This window comes from Artemia sp. Qi Xiang Cuo, chromosome 14, assembly GCF_049724085.1.
Source record: "Artemia sp. Qi Xiang Cuo chromosome 14, ASM4972408v1, whole genome shotgun sequence".
NCBI classification, from domain to species: domain Eukaryota; kingdom Metazoa; phylum Arthropoda; class Branchiopoda; order Anostraca; family Artemiidae; genus Artemia; species Artemia sp. Qi Xiang Cuo.
In genome coordinates, this window is record NC_142807.1 from 48,031,400 (window position 1) to 48,049,359 (window position 17,960).

General features: G+C 36.5%; 1 protein-coding gene across 1 annotated transcript in view; it reads left to right on the plus strand.

The window, feature by feature from the left end:
• Window positions 1-17,960, plus strand: part of RhoGAP100F (Rho GTPase activating protein at 100F) — a 152,732-nt gene that overhangs the window by 79,221 nt on the left and 55,551 nt on the right. The window contains exon 6 of the mRNA XM_089099958.1: window positions 13,813-14,038. Within this exon, the coding sequence (XP_088956084.1) occupies window positions 13,813-14,038 (226 nt within the window). The remainder of the gene's footprint in view (window positions 1-13,812; window positions 14,039-17,960) is intronic.

Here is a 17,960-nt window from a genome sequence, read left to right on the forward strand (position 1 = left end):
ATTTTTTAGTTTGAATTATTTATGCGTTTAAAATTATTTTTTTATTTCAGCGGTTGTTCTTTTTTTTACTCCATGATGTTAAATATGTTTAATCGTATTATTTGCTGTTAGTATGTGTAATTTTATACCAAACTCTTCTAGTGCCACTGATGTCAGGTTGTACTAATTTCTGAAATTTGTGTCGATGATACTCTGATCCGGGTGACAGATCCGGGTATTTCAAAATGAATGTTTCCGAACATAAACAAATGTGAAGCAGTATTTTTGTTTGGCGGACTCTGACAGATTTGGTCGCGAAGCAGGATTTTTTACCAACCCGAATCATGGAAATCTGTCCTATGCTCAAAACCTTGGCATTAATGTTCTATGAGCAAAACCTTGAATAATGCTAAGTGAAGGTTCGATTTGGGATGGTCAGGCTAAGCAAAATGGAATTCATCTCAAGATGATTTTTCATCCTCAGCACAACGTGTATGACCTTGTATTATTAACACTACGGATTTCATTAATTCTTAGTCTTCCATTTTAGCAGCTTGACTTTAAAATATCTTTCGATAGATACTTGAAAAAAAGAAGTTTGATCATTTTTAAACTATAAATAGTGACCAACTAAGAAGGGCATATCTAATATTTTTGCTCGGAAGGGAAAGCCAAAAAACTTTAAAAAACACATCAAAAATTTGTTTACTTGCACTTTTTTTTACGTTTTTACGTATCAGGTAAAAACCTTGGAGGGTGATCTAACCTGATAACCTCCCGCTAGGTACGTTATTGCCAGCTACTAATCGTGTTTACACGATTTATATGCAGTGTCCTAGTATTCAAGTAGACATTACTGACTTGTAACTTAAATAGTAGTACTGACTTAAATAGTAGGGCAAAAATGGGCTCACCAAAAATATCGAAACACTTTTGTAATGTTCAACGGACTTTGAAATTCGTAACAGATAATATAATTTGTATTTCATCTTAAAAAAATTGGCAAATATGCTTTAATATTTACGGCAAAATAATCTTGAGCCTTCAGAGTAAAAAATAATCAAGCATGCAATTCTCTGTTAATGCTACGTCTTTGCCACCGCTTAATCATAGGCAGCGCGCTAGCGCTGCCTAAGTAAAAAATAATGTGGCCACAAAGTGTTTTTTTTCTTCTTCTTCTTCTTTCTCCGACAGGCACTTCGTATCGAAGGAGTTGTCGTAGAAACTTCGAAAAGGGCTTTCGATTGGAAATTGGGGTGGCTAGTCCTCTTTTTAATAGTCGAAAGTGATTGGAGGGCAACTAGCCCCCCCCCCCCACCCATCAGTCCCCCAAAAACATCCAATCAAAATTTTGAGATAGCCATTTTGTTCAGCGTAGTTGATTTTCAGATAGAAAATATCTTTTTGAGGAGGACACTCCCCCAAAACCCTCGGGGCAAGGATTTCAAGTTATGCCCTGAGGGCATTTAAGAACAATGTTGGCACAATGTACCCTTTATTATTTTTTCCTTTAGAGCAAGGCACTTCATATGAAAGGGGTCGTCTTAGAGACTTCAAAAGGGGATCATTCGATTGGAAATCGAGAGTTCTAGGGCCTTTTTAATAGTCGAAAGTGATTGAAGGGCAACTAGCACCCCCCCGTCCATCATTCCCCCCAACACATCCAATCAAAATTTCGAGATAGCGATTTTGTTCAGCGTAGTTGATTTCCACATAGGAAATGTGTTTTTAAGGAGGATACTCCCCCACAACCCTCAGGGCAAGGGTTTTAAGTTATGCCCTGGGGGTATATAAGGTCTTTATAGAAGGCGGTGTCGTAGGAACTTTAAAACAGGCTCATTTGATGGGAAATTCAAAGGGCTAGTACCCTTTTTAATATTCGAACGTGATTAGAGGGCAACTAGCCCCCACCCCACGCCCCTCATTCCCCCAACCACATCCAATTTAAATTTTGAGATAGCCATTTTGTTCAGCGTAGTTGACTTCCCCTAAGCCTTCCCAGGGCCAGAACGAAATTTGCAATTTACTGAAAAAATACAACTGAATGTGCATTGTCAGTTTAATATACACATACTGGAGTCGTATTGATATATTTACTTACCAGATGCTACTTGATTCGTACTTAGATAAGATAAGGGTTCCGTTTCATTTGCTCTCGCGGGTAAAATCTGACTACCGGTTTCTCGATTTCAATTCTTATTTGCTTGAACTGGTGCATAGTATGAAAATGGCTGCATCCGTTGCAGTTCCGTTGGAAAAAATAAAGCTGAATACCCGTAAGAGAGGCAGGTCAGATTTTCCTAGTTTGAAGGTTGAAAAGTCTCGCTATGTGTTTTGGAGAACAAATCTGTGTTGATTTTGAAAGATCACTTTCAGTATAGGCTTTTAAAATTATGCAGTCGAGTAAACACGAATACCAAAAGAAGGTGAGATCTTATAAAAGAAGTCGGGTTAAAGAGCTCTCGCGGGAAATAAAAAATGATCCTCGTTAGTTAGGGTGAGAAATGTCTAAACTTATCCGCTCTTCTTCGTCGCCGCCTGATAGCATTGAAATAAATAGATGGTTTGATCATTTTTCTTCAATGTTTGTGGATGATCCTCCATTATGAGAAAGTGATTTCAGATACATTCTAATGCAGCATTTTGATCAACTAAACCAATTCAGCAACTAACTTATTATTAACCCGTCATATGTTTGATCTTTTGTTTGTCCTGTTCCTTTAGTAAAATAGCCTGGGGCAGATGGTATTCAGCCAGAACATCTGAGGTATGGTATCCCTAAACTGTTTAGCCACATAGCTTTATTGTTCCAAGCAATAGTATCGCAACAGTCTGTCCCACAAGGTTTGTGTTAGGGGATCGTTACCTGTATACATAAGAAGGGGAAAGACCCTAAAGATTGTTCTTCGTACAGGCCCATCACTATTTGTTCAGTTCTAGCAAAGTTACTGGAGAAGATACTGTGCCCTATAGTGGCAGCGCGAGCGGATGTGGGTGATAATTAGTTCGGTTTCCGGTCCGGTCTTGGTGTTCAGAATGCACATGCAGCTTTTATTTCAATTGCTGAAAAGTTTAAGAAACGAAAAACTCCGTTATTCGTCTGCGCAATAGGGGGTGTTCCCATTTGAGCGCTTTCCCATTTGAGCGCCACGGAATTTTGTTCCATTTGAGCGCCATGGAATTTTGTTCCCATTTGAGCGCCACGGAGTACCATTTGAGCGCCAAACCCAAAATTGTGATTTTGCGGTGGATGAAGCGTGGTTTGCTGCCACATTGACCTGTAGAAATATTTATTGCCACGAAGACAACGAACAAAACTGAGGATTTTATTGGGTCAATGGTTGTGAAAATAACTTCCATTTATAGTATTATAAACTAAGTAAATATATATAGTATTTATGTATACCATATATATTTACTACTAAAGGTATATACAGGTACTTATGCATTATGCGGTATCCACCGCTATATACTGTATGAGGAAAACAGACATGAAGACCCGTCGGTAAATTTTTCGCAGTTGATATTATTGACATATACAGGTACTTATGCATTATGCGGTATCCACCGCTATATACTGTATGAGGAAAACAGACATGAAGACCCGTCGGTAAATTTTTCGCAGTTGATATTATTGACATAAACAGGTACTTATGCATTATGCGGTATCCACCGCTATATACTGTATGAGGAAAACAGACATGAAGACCCGTCGGTAAATTTTTCGCAGTTGATATTATTGACATAAGAATAAAGTAAACATACCACTCGATACCTTTTTTATGCTCTTTCCAAATAGAATAATCATTTTTTCTGATATGAATTTTACCCCCACCCCTATATATACCAATTCAGGGTATATATTTGCACATTAGGGGGGGTAAATTTTATTTCTGATGTAAATGGGAGGTAAGTTTAAAATTTACCCCCACCCCCCTAATGTGCAAATATATACCCTGGATTGGTATACATAGGGGTGGGGGTAAAATTCATTTCCGACAAAAATGATTATTATATTTGGAAAGAGCCTAAAAAAGGCATCGAGTGGTGTGTTTACTTTATTCGTAAGTCAATAATATGATTTGCTAAAAATTTACCTGATCACCTAGCTATATCACCTAACATACGCAAAATATTATCTGGCGCTCAAATGGGACACAACTGAACTAATTAAAATACGGCGCGCAACTGGGAAATTCCCATTTGCGCGCCATGGCGCTCAAATGGGAAAGCGCTCAAATGGGATACACCCCGCAATAGACATATCTAAGGCGTTTGATTCTGTCTTACATTCGCAAGCAGTCTTGTCACTACTAAGGGCAGGAGTTGATCCCTTTGTTTGTAATTGTCTGTGGCAATGGTATCGAAAATCTCAAGAAACAATTCGGTCTGCTGGACAGCTTTCTGGACCTATAGATATACGTAGGGGTGTTAAACAAGGCTAAGTAATCTGCCCTGTGATATATAACAATGCAATACGTTCTGCGACAAAATCGATTGAAGATTTTTTTTATAGATGATGGAATTGATGCTAGTCATCTATCTTACGCAGATGATCTGTAACGCCATGTTCACGCCACATCTCTATTTTTCAACCCCTTTATGGAATTCCTTTAGTAAAACCGAACGTAACCAAATTCGTTCAATTTTTTTTCGGTATTGCTAATATTTATTGGGAATTCCCATATGGTTCAGAAACTCTTATGTTTTGCAGAGGTACTATATTTTTGAGATAAGTAAGAAAATGGATGAGTTGTAGGCTATACCCGTTTCAAAAGTCGAAATAGAACAATATACGACTTTCTATTAGCTAGTCTTGTGCATTAAAATCGTGATTTTGATTTCGTTTGTTTTCTCTTTTCCATAGTTATCACAGTTTAATTTTGTTTTGTAGCGTTGTATGATTTTTTCGTTATTTTTTTTTCTTTCGTTTTTATAACTCCTTCGAGCATTTGCATGTATTTGTATGAAGGGTTGAAATAAAATTATTATTAAAAATACTGATATTTACTAATCAAAATGTTTATATTATTTGATTTATTAAAGTTATAAAAGCAAAAACATTTATATTTTTTCAGTAAAGTGCAAATTTTGTTCTGGCCTTGGAAGGCATATGGGTTTTGCGTCCAACTCATGTCAATTTCTACTAGTATTGAGTTTGACTCGGTCAATTATTGTAATTTCTGTTCGTTTTGGGTTTCATTTATTTATCGATGCTGATTTGTGGTAGTTTCACGCTTGGTAGATTATTTGATTTGATTTTTGCTAATTTTTTACTTAATGGAGTTCTTTACTTTTCTTTGAAAAACTTATTTTGTGGAAAAAGTTTTTTAAATTAATGTTATAAAGACGTCCCTTGAGAAATGTTTGTACCATTAGTTGAGCTACAACCGCTCCGTAATCACTTAGAAAATCCATGCCCAGAGGAAGATAAGTTTGTTCTACACAAGTTTCATTTTATAATTGAAAAGAAATTTTCCCAGGTTTATTTTATTCTTTTAATAGCCTATAGCTTATAAAGCTAATTTTGGTTAGAAGCATACTTTTTGAAAATAGGTATTCCTATTCTACCATGGTAAGCGTGAATTACGTAACTCAATAAACCCGGTTCTAGGCACTGGACCTTAGAACCGCCTGTGCCACCAGAAGCACCCACGGCATGAAGGAGGAGCCGTCAATTGTCTCTTAAGGTTTCTGCTGTAGTCGCGTCATCCCATTCTAGTTGAATGGAGCTACGTATTTTGTTTAGATCAGATTGGTATGTCTTGTGTAGTGTATTTCCAGGTCTTCCTTGGTTACGACTTCATATTGGTTGCCAATGTAAAGTATCTGCTGTCGTCCTTGCGGAGGACATGCCCCAAATATCTCCGTCGTAAAAAATGTAATCGCGCCTCTGCACCCGTCACTAGAGGTTGGCACGTCATTTCAAGGATGGAATTGTCTGTTTCTTCCACTGTATATAAATAATGTAACAGCAAGATCACGGCTTAGAGATTTTTGGCTACTACATCTTCGGCGCGTACAAACAGCTCCTCCCATTTAATCTATCATCAGCGGTCCAGTGTATATTACACTGGAACACGTATTTTCGCAGAAACTTTCTCAAAATACCTTTGAAACCAACTCGAGACTTCGAAACCTACTTGTAATTCCTAAAAACATCTAATAATAACATTGCACTACTAATTACCGATTTTTATATATGTATTGGAATAAATTAATTTAAAATTAGATTCTTTAAAATTTGTGTTAGAAAGGTAAAGCCAAGTTTTGCGTTCAAGAGAAATCTGACTTATCTCCCCGTGAAAAAATCGAATGTCGCTTATATTTATACTTGTTTAAATATTCTCCGGAGCACTTGCATCTCGGTCAGGCTTTTTATAATGGTTGAGATAGGGAATGATTATACTGTATTATATTTATATACAGTGGTTTCTTCGTACACTGAATATTCATTAGGTTTTGGAGGCATGAGTTCTCTAAACGAGTTCTGGTTCTCTTGATCTTGATTCAAGTTTTGGGTAATTAAACGACAGTTTCGGGCAATTATTATTAAATAAATCAAATCATGGGCACCGGCAGGGTGTCAGAGGGGCCATGCCCCTCCCTGGAAATTTGGGACTATAAAGTAATTATGAGGAAACCAAAGGAAAGAGAGCAGAATAGCGAAAAAACACGGAAAAATGTGTGTTGCCCCTTAATAAGACACTTAATAACCTTAATAAGATGACCCTTATATATAAGAATGACCTTTAATAAGAACAATATATGTTCCATCTTGTTACTGAGTGACCCCTTTCCAGCTCTCCACTAATATTTTTTCAATATGATTTGGTTGGAGAAAAAAAAATCAAATTCTTCATAGTAATAAATGGTAAGTAAACAGCGGTCCTTACCAATAACAAAAGCATAAGAACCTAAATATTGATAGTATTAAATCAAAGAATCAGCTTTTTATGGTGATATGGGGAAATATATATTTGTTTTTATTTTGAACTTAAAAATCCCAAGTTATTAGTACACAAGATAATTCGCATAAATATAGGAAAAAGAAGGGAAACAGCTTAAAAAGGGAGCAAGCTTTCTCAATAACACCCAGCACTAGAAATTTTTATTTGACTTACTCAGTCTTGATTAAATGTTTTACTTTGAACAAACTACTTTGAAAATGCTTTACTTCTTATAAACACTGAGTCTAAAGGCATTAAAAATTCTGATGTTTGATAACCAAGTTCAGAAATATCAATATTATTCAAAAATGTCCCTCCACGCTTTGGTATTGATCAATAGAACTGAATGCTGGGAGTTCATACCTTATTTTTTAGAAGAAGGCGGTTGTTTTATGTATTTTTTGTAATTGCTTTACTTTTTTAATTTGTATATACTTTTACTTTACTTGACATACTGTTTTCATTACCTTTCAAAAAATGTTTGTTCTAAGCAAAGGTACCCATCAAAAACCAAACAGAGAGGATTGAAATATTGACTTTTTTTCCTGTGTTAGCAAAAGTATTGTGTTCATGAAACTTTACCGTTTAAAAAAATGTAATTAAACAAAGAAAAAGATCTTTCAACTAAAAGTAAGGAGCAAATTTAAAACTCGAAGCGAATTGAAATTAATCTGTATATAATGGGGATTGCTCCCTCCTCAGCACCTCGTTCGTTAAAAAAAGTTTTTAGTGCTTTGAAAAACATTAGGTTTCCAATTCAAGTGTCCTTGTGTTTTAGTAAATGCTCATAAGGAATTTGGACAAAATGTCATACTTCAGAGTAAAGAGTAAGGAGGAGACAGCCATCTTCATATAAGGATAATTTGTTCAAATAGGTTTCAAATCTGTTTCTTGCTTTCAATTGTAAAAACTGTTTTGTTTTCTTTTAATTTAATGCCTAACCAAAATATAATGTAGGGTAGCGCCCCCTTAAAGCCCTAGTTAAATGTTGTTAAAATGTATATATCAACAATTGTGAATCGATTAGTACCGCCCTATTTTTAGGTTTTTCTGCTTAAGTTGCTTAAAAATTTGAATGTTTGATAGCAGTTTAAATTTTTGACAAAATTTGAATATACTTAAAAAATTTGCGATTAGTATTTTTGGTCAAAAGTCCTTGTTAATATTTCTATTGCAGAATTTCTGCTGGATGAACAGGGGTATTATTATTCATATGGATGGAAATTTATCAGACTTTTGATCTTCTACATAGCTGAAGCCATCACAACCTCTACAATAGGATTCTTTTATTGATAAATTTATTAAATGCATATGTTTAAATACAGTGAAATATTTCATATAAATGAAAAGAGAGAAATATTACCATTTAAAATCGCTGAAAACAGAGCTCCTAGCAGCATTTGCCACCCCCAAAGAAATATCCTGGCAGGGATCATGATGTCCCGCCTTGCCTTTTCCATCTCTGTTTTGGTACACATGAAAATGTAATATTTTAGCTGCATAGAGAATTACATTAATTAATCCGTACTCCCCCCTTCCCCTACCACTTTTAGCATTTATCTTAAGCCCCATGAAGAGTAAACAGTTCGACCATTAAAATGTGCTCTTTTGGGCATCCATCCCATCCTTAACAAAACAATGATCCCCTCCCTCATTATAACTGATACATAATTACACATCAAGAAACGTAATTTCATTAAAATTAAGTGATTCAACTTGGTTTAATCCCGTACTGCCACTATTTGGCATTATTAAAATACATTGTTTTTTTATACTTTTAAATCATTTAGCTTCTCAGAATTTTGAATTGATTGCAAATTCGTACTCTTTTGGCAAAGTCGTAGTTTGCTGCCCCAGAATGGCAGAAAACAACACTTTCTCCTGGCATAATCTGTATGGTCACTTAAAAAGGAACTTTAAATTTACGTTCGAATGAGTTCTCACCCAATTACCCAGGACCTTCGGTTTGATGCGATCACCCCTGGTAAAAAAAATAAACATGCATCGACAATCATCGACAAAAAAAAGAAGCGAAATTCCACATTTTGTACATGTGAGCTTGAAACCTCTATGGTTGGGTTTTCTGATATGATGTATCTAATAAAGAGATTTTCAATAAGATCGCTTGTTTTTTGGGGGATGTTTCCCCCTTTTTTCGAAAATCAGACAACTTTTCTCAGATTCGTGGCTTTTAGTGGGTTAAATAATGCTGATGCTTATTGATGATTTATTATTTTTGGTGATTACTTATTAATAAAGATTTCATAGGTATGATAGAACTTACTGGCAATGTAAGGTTTTGTGAACTGCCAATATACCTTCAACTCACCTCCTCCCCCACCCTTCATCACAGAATTAGCTGCCCCCCCCCTTAGACAAGAAGCTACATACGCCCATGAAGACAAGTCTGCATTTATTGTAATCTTCGGAAGCAATAAATCTTTCTGTAATTTTGGTTTGAATCTGATTTTCTTTTAATATTAAATAATTAATGACTAAATATAGTATTGATTAAATGGATTGATCCCTTTGCCAGGAATCCTCCTCGTTTAAAGTTTACTTTTTGTGTCATTTTGCATGCAAATTTATTTGCTCTTTCTATTAGAGAATTTTTCCTAAATGTATTTCAAAATGAGTTTACTGCTAAAAAGGGTTTTCTAAAATATATTCCCTGTCCCCCCAACCATCACTGCTATTCTAGTGTTTGCCCCACCCCCTGAAAATTTTCTGCCGGCGTCCTTGGATCAAATGAGCTATTCTGCCGATTCAAGCCCTTTTTTATTTTTTAAGTACTTTAATTTCATTTCTGAGTGAGACTTTATAAGGGGATTAATTTCAATGTGCTTTTTAAATGCCGTCCTAAGCCCAGAATCATGTTTTAGTCGCAACTAGGGAATGATAAACTATTGTGTAGTAACCTACTGCTCTCATTCACGCTTTTTCTTTTGTTTATTGTACAATAGAGACAAACCTTCTTTAATATCATTAAATAAAAAAAACAAGTTTTTTTAACTGAAAGTAAGGAACGACGTTAAAACTTAAAACGAACAGAAATTATTCCGTATATGAAGGGGCTGTCCCCCTCCTCAACGCCTTGCTCTTTACGCTAAAGTTTTTTTATTGTTTAAAAAAATAGAGTTGTGAGAAAGTCAAACTTTAGCGTAAAGAGCGAGGCGTTGAGGAGGGGGACAGCCCCCTTCATATACGGAATAATTTCTGTTCGTTTTAAGTTTTAACGTCGTTCCTTACTTTCAGTTAAAAAACTTGTTTTTTTTATTTAATTTTTGAACGTTTTTGAATTAATGCAGGTTTTGATTTTGGCTCACCGTACATGAATAATTAAAACAAAATTTGCATATTATATTTGGTTAAATGGCTTTTTCGAAACTTGTTTAATTTTATTTACGAACGTTTTTATTAGTAATAAATATACGTAACTTAGAATTAACTTACGTAACGAACTTCTATATTCATAAATTTTTAACACGTATATTAGGGGGTTCGCCCCCTAGTCAATACCCTGCTCTTTAAACTATAGTTCGAATTTTTTTTCCACTTCTGTAAAAATGACCTCTTAATCACAATCAGTTGATCAGTTGAAAAACTTGTTCTTTTTTATTTAATTCCTGATCTTTTTCTTTAATAATGCTGGGAAATCCGGCGCCCCCTTCATAGCAATGTCCCTTCCCCCATGAAAACTTCCTTCATGGAAAGATCCTTCCATATAGCCCCCAACCCTCTCCATCCCCCACCTACAAGAAAAAATCTCCTCTGAAAAAGTCTGTATACATCCCAATAACCAATACTATATGTTAACATTGAGTAAAGTTCATAACTTTCAGCACTCCCCCTGGGGACTTTTGGGGATCAAGTCATCCTAAAAGACATTTTTATCATATTTTCGACCATGCTGAACAAAATGGCTATCTCAAAATTTTTATCAGATGACTATGGGAAAAAAATGAGCGTGGGAGGGGGCCTAGTTGCCCTCCATTTTTTTTGGTCACTTAAAAAGGGTACTAGAACTTTTAATTTCCGTTCTAATGAGCCCTCCCACGATATTCTAGGACCACTGGGTAGAAACGAACACCCCTGGGAAAAAAAAAAAAAAAAAAAAAAAAAAAAAACAAACAAATAAACACGCATCCGTGATCTTTCTTCTGGCAAAAAATGGAAAATTCCACATTTTTGTAGATAGGAGCTTGAAACCTCTAGAGTAGGGTTCTCTGATACGATGAATATGTTGATGTGATTTACATTAAGGTTCTATAACTTTTAGGGGGTCTTTCCCCCTTGTTTCGAAAATCAGCCAAATTTTCTCAGGCACTTAACTTTTGATGGGTAAGATTAAACTTAATGAAACTTATATATTTGAAATCAGAATTAAAATCTGATTCTTTTGATGTATCTATTGGTATCAAAATCCCGTTTTTTAGAGTTTCGGTTACCATTGAGCCGGGTCGCTCCTTACTTACAGTTCGTTACCACGAACTGTTTGATAAAGATAAGTAGTTCAGTAGGTGAAAGAAAATATCATTGTTTTTCTATATTTGACATTTGGGCTGATTCCTAAAAGTTTCCTTCACCTGGTCCTCCTACTTTCTTTGATATATAAAAAAAAAACCGTCCACGAAGAAATTGTCTACCCAATAAATGTTAAGAACACTTTGATTAAAGTTTTTCTTTTTAAAGGCAAAGCTTGTCTATTCATCGGTGGATCAAGCAAGAGCTTTGTTCTATAATAATAGGCAGTGCAATAGTCATATAATCATAGGCGCTGCCTAAGTAAAGGACGATGTGGGAAATGTATTATTGATTGATTTTTTTTCTGGTCCTAGGCCAGGGCACTTCGTATCGAAGGCCTTGTCGTAGAAACTTCTAAAAGGGCTCATTTGATTGGAAATTGAAAGGGCTAGTGCCCTTTCCAATAGTCGAAAGCGATTGGAGGGCAACTAACCCCCCTTCCACGCCCATCATTTCCCCTAACACATTCAATCAACATTTTGAGATAGCCATTTTGTTCAACGTAGTTGAAAAGTCCGGATATTATATTTTTGAAGATGACACCCCCCCCCACAAACTTCATGGCAAAATTTTTAAGTTATGCCATGGGGGCATTTAAGGTTAATACAGAAAGGGCGATCGTATAACCTTCGGAGAAGAATCATTGGATTGCTAATTAGAAGTTTCAGAGTGCCCTTTTTGATATTTAGAGGAATCGGAGAGTGAATCCCCCCCCCATACATACACCATACATACACCTGATAGAAATTTTGAGATGGTCATTTGTTGTCGTAGAAACTTCGAAAAAGGCTGATTCGATTGAAAACTGAACGGTCTAGTGCCTTTTTTAATAGTCAAAAGTGATTGGAGGGGCAACTAACCTCCCTCTCAAGCTTGCAATTTCCCCAAACACATCCAATCTAAATTTTGAGATGGCCATTTTGTTCAACATAATAGAAGGGTCTGGAAATTATGTGTTTGAGGAAAACAACCCCCACAGCCTTCAGGGCAAGGGTTGTAAGTTATTCCCTGGGGGGGCATATAAGGTATATATAGAATAGTTGATCGTAAAATTTCTGAAATGGGCTAATTAGATTTGAAATCAGATGTTATAATGCTCTTTTTAAAATTCAGAGTGCTCAGAGGGTAGATACCCGCCCCCACAGCTCGTATTTTCCCGAAATGAATCTGATAGAAATTTTGAGATGGTCATTTGCTGTCATAAAAACTTCGAAAAGACCTCATTCAATTGTAAATTGAAAAGGCTAGTGCTCTTTTTAATAGTCGAAAGTGATTGGAGGGAAACTAAACGCCCTCCCCCGCCCACCACTTCCTCAAACACATCCAAGTCACGTAGTAAAGTCAACTTGCTTGTTTACTACCCTCCCAAGACTCAAAAAGCCTTACCGATAAGTCGTAGATAGGCAATAATAAATTTTGCAAAGCAATCTTCTGAACTCACTTAAGCGTCTTATTTTCTTAGGGGAACCAACCACTATTGGGAAGCAATGGAAGCTTTGTCAGGGGAGGCAGTCACAGCAAAACCCACAACCCATACATTAAGGGCTTGACAGGCGTTACGTTTTCTTCTACCGTTTTAGAAGCGTGCATGTCCGAACGATTAGTTGGTTTTTTCACAGATGAACTTAAAAAAGATTTTTCCACGAAATAAGTTCTTCGTGGAAAAGTAAAGATTTACATTAAACCAATGATGAACAGAAAGAAAGTCACAATTAAGGCAACCTCTTTTTGGGAAACAATTTGAATTTATAAAACATAGACACTAAACGAAAAAAAAGTTTACCTATGCTATCAACTAGCATATTAAGTGACATGCATAAGCTTAAGCCTCTACAATAAGTAGCTGCAGTAAGTAAAATATGCCGTGTTGAATGAATACGGTCGCTTTTAGCTCAAGACCCAATGCCAGGTTCGTTGTTTCGTTCGATTTTTTTTCCTCCTTCCTTTTATATGTTATCTTTTAAACCTTTTTAACGCTAATTTTATTTCACTCTCTTTTAGATTTTACCTTTTTAAGTTTCTGACATTTATCGCTTAATTTTTTTTTTACTAATAAAGGGTTTTGCCGTTTTGATATTGTTGTTTTTGGCATTGGTTTGCCATTTTTTTCTGCTGTTGTGCTTTTTTTTTAATTTTTTATTCTTTGGTTTTATGACTCCAAAATAAGAATTCAGTCCTTCGGAGCTTGTGATAGACGTTTTTTGAAATAAATATCTTATCTCCCTTATCTCCTTAATAGAAACGATATTACAAGCTTTAATAGACGTTACAGAGACAACAACACAATGAGCAACGTTGATATTGTAAACTTTAAAATTGATTATAATGCCTTTTCGTAACCTTTTTTCTTTTTTTTCAGTGATCTCTATTGTGTATTGGAATGCGATCGAATACATAAGGCAAGGACTGTTATCCGTACTGGTGATATTCATTTTGACTGGGATGAGACATTTGACCTTGATTTGGTCAATAACAAAGAACTAGATTTTCTGGTCTACTCCTGGGACCCAAAACTTCGTCACAGGCTCTGTTTTAAGGGCTCAGTTATTCTTGTACCTCTATTAAAGGACACGACGATGCAACAAGTATGTATAAAACTTTCATTTTTGTTTGGTTGGACCTCTAGACCTTTTCTGTCACCTTTAATCAATAATAAAGAACTTTATTTTCTTATTGGTTCCAGGGTGCGACTATGCAACTAGTACATAAAATATTCACTTTGACAGGAATGAAACTTTTTACGTTAATCTTGACTTGACTGAAGCTATCGCTTGAATCGTGATTGAACTGCTTGAAAAGTAGATGTCGCAAGTTGCTTTTTAAAAAGCCAGTCTTTCTTATTCCTTGTTGAAAGGACATGATGATCCAAGTAGTGCATAAAGCGTTTATGTTGACATGGAGTTATTGATTCGCTCACTAACAACAGCTAGATTTTTTACCGATTCCTGGGACCCAAAGTTTATTCACAGGCTAAATTTTAGGGGTTCAGTCATACTTATATCTTCTATAGAGCACAACAGTGCTAAAAGTATGTACAAGATGTTCATTTTGACTGGGAGAAAACTTTTGGACTTGGCATAGTTAAAATAAGGAACTGGCTTGTAAGCCGTCTGGGATTTGCTAGAATATCTATTTATGTCTGATTTTTGCAAATAAATTAGCTTGAACTAGATTTTCTTGCCTATTCCTGAATCTGAAAGATCATCATAGCTGTAAATTCATCCAGTAGATGGAAAAAAGTTCAAACCAATTTAAATTAATTCAATTTCAATTTATTGCGAGGAAAACAAAGACAAAAAAAATTGTTCTCATCTAGTAATATTGAGTCCGTTGTCATCAGATCAATGTAAAGCAAAGGTTTAAAAAAGAAAGATAAACAAAATACATACGAGGTAATATTTAGATTTTTAGGGGTTTGTATGCAGATTTATGCTGAGTCATTCTAGATGGCTTAGATGGCTTTGAAGGTTTTTTTTATCGGATACAAACTTCACATCCCTCTCTGATTAGCTCCCATACTCATGGATACTCATGGCTACTAAAAGCTCATACTTTCATTAATCCTTTTCAATCTTTTGAATTGCCAGTATCTCTTTCAAAATTTATCACTGTGTCAGAATTAAGATAAATTTTATTTTACAAAGGAAAGTATTTGAAGGACAACCCCCCCCCCCCACTACCCTCAGGGCAAGGATTATAAGTTATGCCCTGGGCGCATATAAGGTTTTTATTGAAATCTTTGTCGTAGAAACTTGAAAAAGAGCTCATATGATTTGAAATTCAAAGGACTAGTACCCTTTTTAATATTCGAAAGTGATTTAAGGGCAACCTACCCCCCTCTCACGCCCACCTTTTCTCCAAACACATCCAATCAAAATTTTAGATAGCTGTTGTACTAAACGTAGTTGAAGTTTTGGAAATTATACCATTAGGGATGGAAACCCCTCCCCCCCCGGATAGCCGAGCTGGAGTTTCAAGCTATAGCCTGGGGCGAATAAGTTTCTCACTCAAAATCATTTACTAAGAATTTCAAAAAGGCTCTTTCAATCGAATATTGAAAGGGCTAGTGCCTTTTTTGGTTGTCGAAAGTGAGTGGATAGCGACTAAAGCCCCTCTCACGCCCACCATTTTCCCAAACACATCGAATTACAATTTGGAGATATCCATTTTGTTGAATGTAGTTGAAAGTTTTGGAAATTTTGTCTTTTAGGATGATAACCTCCTAAGAACCCTCAGTGCAAGGGTTGTAAGTTATACCCTGGGGGCATATAAAGTTTTTATTGAAAGCGTTGTCGTAGAAACTTCAAAAGGGCTCATTCGATAGGAAATTCTAAGGGCTAGTGCCCTTTTTAATAGTCGAAAGTGATTGGAGGGCAACTAGCCCCCCCCTCCCACGCCCATCATTCCCCCAAACACATCCAATCAAAATTTTGAGATAGCCATTTTGTTCAGCGTAGTTGATTTCCGGATAGAAAATAGGTTTTTTAGGAGGACCCTCCCCCAAAACCCTCAGGGCAAGGGTTTTAAGTTATGCCCTGGAGGCATATAAGGTTTTTATAGAAGGCATTGTCGTAGAAACTTCGAAAAGGGCTCATTCGATTGGAAATTGGAGTGGCTAGTGCCCTTTTTAATAGTCGAAAGTGATTGGAGGGCAACTAGCCCCTCCCCACGCCCATCATTCCATCAAGCACATCCAATCAAAATTTTGAGATAGCCATTTTGTTCAGCGTAGCTGATTTCCAGATAGAAAATATATTTTTGAGGGGGAAACTCCCCACAACCCTCGGGACAAGGGTTTTAAGTTATGCCCTGGGTGCATATAAAGTTTTTTATAGAAGGCGTTGTCGTAGAAACTTCAAAAAAGGCCAATTTAATTGGAAATTGAAAGAGGTAGTGCCGTTTTTAATATTCGAAATTCATTGGGGGGAACCTAGTCCCCCCCAAGCCCCTCATTTTCCCAAATACAACCAATCAAAATTGTGAGATAGCCTTTTTGTTCAGTGTAGTTTATTTCCAGAGAAAAATTATATTTTTGAGGAGGACACTCCAACACAACCCTCGGGGCAAGGGTTGTAAGTTATGCCCTGGGGACATATAAGGTTTTTATAGAAGGGGTTGTCGTAGAAACTTCAAAAAGGGTTCCTTCGATTGGAAATTCAAAGGGCTAGTGCAATTTTTAATAGTCGAAAGTGATTGGAGGGCCACTAGCCCCCCTCTTACGCCCACCTTTTCCCCAAACACATCCAATCAAAATTTTGAGATAACCACATTATTCAACGTAGTTTCTAAGTTCTGTAAATTAGGTCTTCGAGGATGACAGCCCCCTCACAGCCCTCGGGACAAGGGTTGTAAGTTTTGCCCTGGGGGCTTGTAAAGTTTTTATAGAGCGTGTTTTCGAAGAAATTTCGAGAATGGTTCATTCGATTAGAAATTGAAATAACGAGTGCTCTTCTTAATTGTTGAAAGTAATTGGAAGGCAACTAACACCCCTTCCACGCCCACTATTTCCCCAAATATATCCAATCTAAATTTTGAGATAGCCATTTTGTTCCACGCAGCTAAAGTTCAGGAAATTATACCTTTGAGCAGAAAACTACCTTCACAATTTGAAAGGGCTAGAAGTAAGATCCTGGAGGCACACAAGTTTTCTCTGAAGCCTGTGTACTAGTATATTAAAAAAGGGCTTATACGATTGGATATTCAAGGGTTTAGCGCACTTTTTAATACTCGAATATGATTGCGGTACGACTAGGCCCCCTTTCTCCTCTATCATTTCCCCAAACACACCCAATCAAAATTTTTAGACAGCCATTTTGTTCAGTGTTGTGGATTTCCAGATAGAAATTATGTTTTTGAGGCGGACACTCCCTCACAGCCCTCAGGGCAAGGATTGTAATTTATGCTCTGGGGGCATACAAGGTTTTTATAGAACGCGTCGTCGTAGAAACTTCAAAAAGGGCTCATTCGAATAGAAATTGAAATGGCTAGTGCCCTTTTTAATAGTCGAAAGTGATGGGAAGGCAACTAACACCCCTTCCACGCCCACCATTTCCCCAGACAGATCCAATCAAAATTTTTAGATAGCCATTTTGTTCCACGCAGTTTAAAGTTCAGGAAATTATGCCTTGGAGCAGGACACTCCCCCTACAGTCTTCCGGGCAAGGGTTATAAGTTATGCCCTGGGGCATATAAGGTTTTTATTGAAATCGTTGTCGCAAAAACTTGAAAAAGGGCTCATTTGATTGGAAATTCAAAGGGCTAGTACCCTTTTTAATAGTCGAAAGTGAGTTGAGGGCAACTAACCCCCCTCTCCCGCCCACCGTTTCCCCAAACACATCCAATAAATTTTTTTAGATGGCCATTTTATTCAACGCAGTTGAAAGTTTTGGAAATTAGGTCTTTATGGATGAAACCCCCCCCCCTACAACCCTCAGGGCAACAGTTGTAAGTTAGGCCCTGGGAGCATGTAAGGTTTTTATAGAAATCGATGTTGTAAAAACATCAAAA